Here is a 9,917-nt window from a genome sequence, read left to right as displayed (position 1 = left end):
CTTGAGGAACACATGAGGAACACCGAGGAACACATGAGGAACATCGAGGAACACGACCCGGAACACGTGTTTCAAGGTGTTCCAAGCTTGTTCCTTGAGGAACACATGAGGAACACCGAGGAACACATGAGGAACATCGAGGAACACGACCCGGAACACGTGTTCCAAGGTGTTCCAAGCTTGTTCCTGGAGGAACACATGAGGAACACCGAGGAACACATGAGGAACATCGAGGAACACGACCCGGAACACGTGTTCCAAGGTGTTCCAAGCTTGTTCCTTGAGGAACACATGAGGAACATCGAGGAACACGACCCGGAACACGTGTTCCAAGGTGTTCCAAGCTTGTTCCTTGAGGAACACATGAGGAACATCGAGGAACACGACCCGGAACACGTGTTCCAAGGCGTTCCAAGCTTGTTCCTTGAGGAACACATGAGGAACACCGAGGAACACATGAGGAACATCGAGGAACACGACCCGGAACACGTGTTCCAAGGGGTTCCAAGCTTGTTCCTTGAGGAACACATGAGGAACACCGAGGAACACATGAGGAACATCGAGGAACACGACCCGGAACACGTGTTCCAAGGTGTTCCAAGCTTGTTCCTTGAGGAACACATGAGGAACACCGAGGAACACATGAGGAACATCGAGGAACACGACCCGGAACACGTGTTCCAAGGTGTTCCAAGCTTGTTCCTTGAGGAACACATGAGGAACACCGAGGAACACATGAGGAACATCGAGGAACACGACCCGGAACACGTGTTCCAAGGTGTTCCAAGCTTGTTCCTTGAGGAACACATGAGGAACACCGAGGAACACATGAGGAACATCGAGGAACACGACCCGGAACACGTGTTCCAAGGTGTTCCAAGCTTGTTCCTGGAGGAACACATGAGGAACACCGAGGAACACATGAGGAACATCGAGGAACACGACCCGGAACACGTGTTCCAAGGTGTTCCAAGCTTGTTCCTTGAGGAACACATGAGGATCACCGAGGAACACATGAGGAACATCGAGGAACACGACCCGGAACACGTGTTCCAAGGTGTTCCAAGCTTGTTCCTTGAGGAACACATGAGGAACATCGAGGAACACGACCCGGAACACGTGTTCCAAGGTGTTCCAAGCTTGTTCCTTGAGGAACACATGAGGAACACCGAGGAACACATGAGGAACATCGAGGAACACGACCCGGAACACGTGTTCCAAGGGGTTCCAAGCTTGTTCCTTGAGGAACACATGAGGAACACCGAGGAACACATGAGGAACATCGAGGAACACGACCCGGAACACGTGTTCCAAGGTGTTCCAAGCTTGTTCCTTGAGGAACACATGAGGAACACCGAGGAACACATGAGGAACATCGAGGAACACGACCCGGAACACGTGTTCCAAGGTGTTCCAAGCTTGTTCCTTGAGGAACACATGAGGAACACCGAGGAACACATGAGGAACATCGAGGAACACGACCCGGAACACGTGTTCCAAGGTGTTCCAAGCTTGTTCCTTGAGGAACACATGAGGAACACCGAGGAACACATGAGGAACATCGAGGAACACGACCCGGAACACGTGTTCCAAGGTGTTCCAAACTTGTTCCTTGAGGAACACATGAGGAACACCGAGGAACACATGAGGAACATCGAGGAACACGACCCGGAACACGTGTTCCAAGGTGTTCCAAGCTTGTTCCTTGAGGAACACATGAGGAACATCGAGGAACACGACCCGGAACACGTGTTCCAAGGTGTTCCAAGCTTGTTCCTTGAGGAACACATGAGGAACATCGAGGAACACGACCCGGAACACGTGTTCCAAGGTGTCCAAGCTTGTTCCTTGAGGAACACATGAGGAACACCGAGGAACACATGAGGAACATCGAGGAACACGACCCGGAACACGTGTTCCAAGGTGTTCCAAGCTTGTTCCTTGAGGAACACATGAGGAACACCGAGGAACACATGAGGAACATCGAGGAACACGACCCGGAACACGTGTTCCAAGGTGTTCCAAGCTTGTTCCTTGAGGAACACATGAGGAACACCGAGGAACACATGAGGAACATCGAGGAACACGACCCGGAACACGTGTTCCAAGGTGTTCCAAGCTTGTTCCTTGAGGAACACATGAGGAACACCGAGGAACACATGAGGAACATCGAGGAACACGACCCGGAACACGTGTTCCAAGGTGTTCCAAGCTTGTTCCTGGAGGAACACATGAGGAACACCGAGGAACACATGAGGAACATCGAGGAACACGACCCGGAACACGTGTTCCAAGGTGTTCCAAGCTTGTTCCTTGAGGAACACATGAGGAACACCGAGGAACACATGAGGAACATCGAGGAACACGACCCGGAACACGTGTTCCAAGGTGTTCCAAGCTTGTTCCTGGAGGAACACATGAGGAACACCGAGGAACACATGAGGAACATCGAGGAACACGACCCGGAACACGTGTTCCAAGGTGTTCCAAGCTTGTTCCTTGAGGAACACATGAGGACACGAGGAACACATGAGGAACATCGAGGAACACGACCCGGAACACGTGTTCCAAGGTGTTCCAAGCTTGTTCCTTGAGGAACACATGAGGAACACCGAGGAACACATGAGGAACATCGAGGAACACGACCCGGAACACGTGTTCCAAGGTGTTCCAAGCTTGTTCCTTGAGGAACACATGAGGAACACCGAGGAACACATGAGGAACATCGAGGAACACGACCCGGAACACGTGTTCCAAGGTGTTCCAAGCTTGTTCCTTGAGGAACACATGAGGAACACCGAGGAACACATGAGGAACATCGAGGAACACGACCCGGAACACGTGTTCCAAGGTGTTCCAAGCTTGTTCCTTGAGGAACACATGAGGAACATCCAGGAACACATGAGGAACATCGAGGAACACGACCCGGAACACGTGTTCCAAGGTGTTCCAAGCTTGTTCCTTGAGGAACACATGAGGAACACGAGAACACATGAGGAACATCGAGGAACACGACCCGGAACACGTGTTCCAAGGTGTTCCAAGCTTGTTCCTTGAGGAACACATGAGGAACACCGAGGAACACATGAGGAACATCGAGGAACACGACCCGGAACACGTGTTCCAAGGTGTTCCAAGCTTGTTCCTTGAGGAACACATGAGGAACACCGAGGAACACATGAGGAACATCGAGGAACACGACCCGGAACACGTGTTCCAAGGTGTTCCAAGCTTGTTCCTTGAGGAACACATGAGGAACACCGAGGAACACATGAGGAACATCGAGGAACACGACCCGGAACACGTGTTCCAAGGTGTTCCAAGCTTGTTCCTTGAGGAACACATGAGGAACACCGAGGAACACATGAGGAACATCCAGGAACACGACCCGGAACACGTGTACAACTCGGAACGCTCCGGAAAGCGTTGCAATTTTGGAAAATTTGTAAAAACAAGCAGATGACCCTCAGCTCGGGGTCACACTACATCTGGCTCATTTCTCTGGAGACAACTTCTGGATGCCATAGGCAAATTTTGGTCACCATTTGCCCGCGAAATTCGATAACAATTTTTTCAGGATTCCAAACAATAATGGGGTACCCCTTAGGTCTTTTGAGGGTGAAAAATTAAATTGTTGAAATGTGCCAATTTCTGTCTGGAATATTGTTTGAAACGATTATGCACGGGTGCGTTTGCAGTGGAATTCGGTTATTTGCGGGGAAAGATGAACAATGCAGTACTTGAAAGATCATATGGGTGTATTCAAAGATGTATTGCTCTCACACTCCAATTCACGACTGCCGGGTCATAAGCCGGCTCTATTAAACTAAAACGACGATTTAATCATCTACCTAAAGCTGAATTACTTAATTAAGACTAGAATTACATACATTTAACATTGCACGCATTATCACTGGAATAAAGCGTGGGTCAAGTGAAGGAGAGCAACATTGTCCACGTTTACTAATTAGACACAGAGATTCATAATTCAATAAAGAACAAGCATTCACACAAAGTTGCTTCAGACAAAGAAAGGATATCGTGAGATGATATCTATGTAGAACTTGCTCATTTATTGACTGAGTGAAGAAGTGGTGGTGGTAGTGAATCACCCTTGACTACATCATCTTAACTACCTAGTTGCCCTTGCTTATCCACGGGGCAACAACACATACATAACTCTTCGGTATTTGCAACGTTTCTCATGCATACATCTTATTATTGACTCACACGTCGCGTGCAATTAAAGCACCGACGTATTAAATGTAAATCGTATTATTATGGGTGAATTCATATCCTAACAATATTATGTAGACCAAAAAAATAGGTGATTCGGGTCGGTGTGACCTATTGAAAACGTTTGGCATGTGCTCCAAATTTACCAAAAATTGACATTTTTGTTAATTTCGAGACATATCAAAGCAAAAGTTGAAACTTTTTTCTACTAAAAAACAAGGGTTAGTGGGTACCAATATATGTGCAAAATATGAGCCTTCCCGCGGGTGGTGAGACTTTTGCCATTTTTCGTAATTTTGGCCAATTCCTTATGGGAAATCCCATGTTATATTTTTCTGATCAAAAGTTTTCTGATCAAAGACCTATCAACTTTGGCAAAATTCGGAAATTTTGTCTTTTCTCCTCTGTCTTAATATATCCATCAGATCTGAGTCCCCGGCAATCATGGACACCAAAATACGCGTCTATATCATGAGTGATCGCAACCCTACAGCTTATGAGAGTTGCTAAAAAAATCAAAATTTCCAAATTTTGTAATATTTTGCCCAAGAACTGCCATTTTCTTTGGATCTGTAGGAAAGACAACCTCCCAGGCATGGTCATTTAGTCGCCCACCTATGTCTGTTCCATCCTAGTAACATGAATTGGACGTAGTTTAACTTTGTAATTGTTTGTAATTAGCTAGTTTTTGTAATTGGCTAGTTTGTAATTTTAATAATTTTCAAAAATTGGCAAAAAATTCTGAAATTCAAATTTCAAGACAATTTAATTTTTTATAAGTCAGGTAGACCATTCTGAAGAGACATGCATGCTTTCGAATTTTTTGATTCGCGCTAAAATTCGAAAATTTAGAGAATTATTAAAAATCGAGGTTTTGGCTGGAAAACAGTTTAAAATTCGCACCTCGCGCTCAAATCGGCGCATTAGGAAAAGTGCAAAAATAATTCCGGTATGCTTATTTTTTGTGGTGAAATAAAATTGGTCCCATTGAGATCGGAGTTTTACACGTAAAAGACTTGCATTGTAAGCGTATTTCATAGTTTATCGATACTAAATAAAATTCTATTCAGTTGTCTAAAAAAAAGGATTTGTATTTCTTATTTTTTATCAGCCCCATGTTTTTAAAATGATTGCTGACATTTTCTCTGCGATCATGATGCATGGAGCGTTTGTATTGGTGTTGGTAATTTGCGGCATGATAGAAGCTAAGAAAAACAATAATTAATTAACTCGGCTAGGTTTACAAAAATAATTAATTAGCACACTAATTTAGCAAATAATAATTCAGATTTTCACCATCTGCAATCCTAAGACCGGCCACTTTTCTGACTCTACAAATCAATCATATTTCAATAATTGGCGTATTTTTGTACATAACTTAAATCTTATCGCAGGATTCGATGGCTCATCCCCAAAATCGTCAAAATCAACAAATTTGTAATCATTTGTCTGTTCTGCAAATTTACTTAAAAATTCTGGATGGCAAACAACTTACTTATAGAATGACGGTGAGTTTTTCCAGCCAGTTTTGAAGAGGTGCTTTAAACTCATCCTTACAATGCGATGTGAAGTGTAACCCTCCGATTTGGTTGAAATTTTGAAATTATGTGGTCCATGTCAATACACCAACTTCAGGCAGCTTGTGCGATGGTCAGAATTGTCAAAATGTTTGAGGTCAAAGTTCAAAAACGAACGATTTTAACCAGGGGTAGGAAGCATCGCCCATTTTTCAACTTTGACCTCGAATAGTTTGCCAAATTCTGACCATCGCACAAACTGCTTGAAGAAACGTTGGTTGTATTGACATGGACCACATAATTTCGAAATTTCAAAACAAATTTCAATACATCAGAAGGTTACACTACACACCATCGTATTGTTAGATCAGTTCCTTCAAAAACTGTCAAAATCTGGACTTTATATTTTTAGATATTAACAACGAGCTTCTCTACAAATTTGCGATCCAAAATTTTTAAATAAATTCCCTGAGCGGAGAAATAATTATAAATATGCTGGTTTTGACGATTTTTTGCGATGAACCATCGAGTTTTACGTTAAACAGACAGGTTGCCACCTCAGGTTGGAATCCACCACGGTCATGGGGTCATTCTCATTCCCCATTTTGCACGAACTTGTCGGATGCCACATTGTTGCTTTATGTATTACACAATGTTGCCAGTTATTTACTTATTTGTTGGCGACCCCATAGATATCAATTTTTGAACAAAATTTACCCGTTGCGTGTCGAATATAGCATTCATAATAAGCGTCTGACTGCAAAGGGTGAGTTTCACACCCAGGAAAATGTTTCTTGACGAGCGAAGCATTGTATTTTTTCCACGTGTTGGCCGTCTCGTAAAGTTTGACGGCAAACTTAAATCCTGAAAATATTTTTATATGCACATAATTGACTTCAGAACTAATATTTGCTCTAATATTTGCCAATTTTTAGCCCGAGTCAGTGCTTGTGTACCCGTCATGGTTGTCTGTCTATCGATTACCTATCCAACTGACTTTAAATTTTGTGAATATGCAAAATTATGAATCAAATTCGAAGATGGGTAAAAACTTTCGTAAAATAAAAAGTTGTAGTGGTCATATAAACCCAACTCAATTATAATCTAGTTGAACAACCTGACTCAGGCTAAACAAGTCTGCACTGTGGATTTTTTTACCATCAATCATGACTTTCATATCATTTGGATCACTGAAGTACTTTGGGTCAATCAAAGGTGCATCAAAGGGGTCACTGCTTCTCAACGTGATGCTCCCTCTGCTCTTCGGCAGTCCATTATACACCAAAATAAAGTTGGCATCCTTGTCGTGAAAGTCTGACACGTAGTCGTTGACGAGACTTTCCTTCAGGCCAAAAAATGCAGCGACGTCTTTATGAATTGTGGGGTAAATTCCCAACGGGATGTAAGTCAAGGCGAGGTCAGGCCAGTCAGGGTCACCCAGTGAAGAGTGAGTTAAGCCCAGCCCGGAGACGTAGGTCCAGGAGAGTGGACCTGAGGGGATTATAAACTCGTTTTGTTGTGGTTTTAATCACTGTCCAAACCCAGTTTTAACCAGTTTTGGACATCAAAATTATCAAAAAGTGTTTAAAACAGAAAATGGGGCAAAATGTTTCAACTTCTTCATTATTAAATGTTTAGATCAGTGTACATGTGATATGTGATCTCCAATTAATTTTGAGCATTTTGCTGTATAACACGGCATGGTTTTTAGAACATTTCTTAATTTCTCATAAGAAAACATATTGACTAATATTGAGACAAAAGTTTTACTAAATTTCGTGGTATTACACACCAACCAAGATGCTCGAGAGAAGTATCTGTACATAGATTTGGAAAAAGTTGTTAATAAAGAATTTGCAATATTTATCCCATTTTCTAGTGCTAGACGCTTTTGGATGGTGTTCAGTCAAAAGTAGTTTTGGACGTCCAAAACTGCTGAAACTAAAATCCTATCGCTTTAGGAAGTACATATTTTTACCAATTCCAAGCGTTGCATATTCTATGAGGGACGAAAATTTCAGATCTCTCGACATAATGAATGACTCGGTCGAATTGAGTATAAATGGACCATACAAGCAGCTAACGTGATCTTGAAGATTTTGTCCGACACCGGGAAGGTCGACTTTTGGTTCTATCTGACATAGTTTTGGTTAAAATACGTATGAACTCAACAAAGCAGTCGTGGGGAAGGTGTAATCGTTACCTTCACAGATTTTAAATGGGTGGCAGGACCAATGCCGGATAACATAAGCAAATGTGGAGATCCTACCGCTCCTGCGCTTAAAATCACTTCTTTCGTCGCATTAACAACCACTAATCGCCCATGTCGGAGATAAGTAACTCCCGTCGCTTGGTTCTGAGCGTCCAAATTAATCTATGAAAGACGGATATTATTTTATCGTAGAAAATGCAATTAGTAGTCATAAAATTCCTACTTTTAGTACGCGAGCATATCGATACACCTTCAAGTTCGTCCTGGTTAATGCAGGTTTAATAAACCCGTCATAAACACCCCATCGTTTTCCGTTGCTTAAAGTAAAATCGCATGGGAAGAAGCCTAGGTAAAAAATGATGAAATTTTAAATTTCCAATTGATTTAACTACTTAACAAACCGGAAGTCTGTCTGGCATTAGGATCCGTCTTTTTGAACCCGAGCTCCTCTCCAGATTTTATCCAGTCTTCCATTTGTGGTTCGAATGACTGAGTGTTGACCTGCATGGGCCCATTTTTCCCGTGGTATTCATCTATATTGCAAAAATTTATTGACGTAACGAGCCCAGCTTTTTGTGGTACTTATTGACTTAGAAAGAAAGTCTGCCAGCTTATGCTCTCCGATTTTGACGAAATTAGTGGCAATTGGTCACAAATTTAATTATTATGAAATGTGCAAAAGGCAAGATCTCCCAAGGCGTAGGTTTGGCAGAGATATTTGCATGCAAAGAGGAGAAACGCGTCCTAACAAATTTTACGCTTTCCAAATTTAGTATTTACTAAGCGTTGTCTCCTCTTCGAATCTCGAACCTCTTCGAAACCTACGCATTGGGAGATCGTTCCTTTTGCAAATTTCAGATTAATTAAACCGATTGACACTAGTTAGGTAAAAAAAATCTGAGAGAAACGCTGCGAGACTTCCGTTGTAAGTAATTAATTACCGCTGGGAAAGTGTCCATCATAATTTTCAAACTTTTTAAAGTAGGGGAGAACATTGTCGTATTTCCATTGTGGATCGCCCGTGAGGGTTGCCCAATTGTCAAAGTCTTTCGGATTTCCGCGCATGTAAATCATATGATTCAGATTTGAAGTCCCACCAAGTGATTTTCCACGAGGCCATGGCATTACCTAAATATTGGAGCAAGAATTTGGATACTAATTGTTACGAAAAATATGCCAGGTTACCTACATTATTTTCATACGCTAAGCATGAGTTATTCTGTGGAACGGTTTTGTATACCCAGTCGGTCATGGGGTTATTAAGAATTAGGCCAGATAAGTACGGAACATCTTCCGTTATCAACGGGTCACCGCCCGCTTCAAGCAGCAACACTGCATAATAGCGTATAAAATTAAAATTAGAATTGCTTGTTAATTAAAGTATTCGCAGGCCTTTACAATTGTGCAATTTTGACTTTTTCCTCAAAATTTTGATCCGACACATTTATTTGTCATTTACTGAACAGAAAAGTACAAATATTTTGGTCCTGAATTTCACATCAAAACATTTTGAGTCTTTCTGTCAAATAAAAAACTTTATATATGTGTACGTGTTGTATTCTTGTGTAATTTTTCAACTTATAATCAAATTTTAAAGAGTTGTGGTTGTCGTCAAAAAATCAAAATTTTGAAATTTTGAAAAAATTCGCAGTTTTTGGACAATATCTCAACTACTGAACCCAATATTATTGCAGATTTTTTATGTACGCAATTACGGAATTTTGAGGTACACACAAATATATACACTTTGTTTGAAGAGAAAAACTAATTGTAGGTGTTAAGTATGAAAAAGTGCAGGGTCACCATTAAATTGGCCACTTTCCGATAGCCTGTTCGCTATTACTGCTCCACTCGATCCAGCTCCGACTATATGACGCAAAAAATAATAAAAGTTTCGGAAACCAATATGTTACATACGAATTTTTTTTACCAATGATAAAGTCGTATCGCAT

The 9,917-nt window shown here is 42.0% G+C and overlaps 1 protein-coding gene across 1 annotated transcript; it reads right to left on the bottom strand.

Annotated features, from left to right (window-relative positions):
- Positions 1-5,343: 5,343 nt before the first annotated feature.
- On the bottom strand, positions 5,344-9,917 carry LOC110860691 (glucose dehydrogenase [FAD, quinone]). The gene is made up of 13 exons (XM_035860548.1): positions 9,896-9,917; positions 9,769-9,831; positions 9,206-9,297; positions 8,907-9,093; positions 8,367-8,498; positions 8,198-8,310; positions 7,957-8,127; positions 7,732-7,888; positions 6,912-7,244; positions 6,471-6,617; positions 6,311-6,389; positions 5,533-5,567; positions 5,344-5,441 (listed from the first exon to the last, which is right to left on the bottom strand). Exons 1-13 carry the CDS (start codon positions 9,915-9,917, stop codon positions 5,344-5,346), a joined length of 1,629 nt encoding a protein of 542 aa, XP_035716441.1.

Source organism: Folsomia candida, unplaced genomic scaffold (assembly GCF_002217175.1).
Source record: "Folsomia candida strain VU population unplaced genomic scaffold, ASM221717v1 Fcan01_Sc033, whole genome shotgun sequence".
Lineage (NCBI taxonomy): Eukaryota > Metazoa > Arthropoda > Collembola > Entomobryomorpha > Isotomidae > Folsomia > Folsomia candida.
The sequence above is the reverse complement of the archived record's forward strand: the minus strand, read 5'-3'. Positions and strand labels throughout refer to the sequence as shown.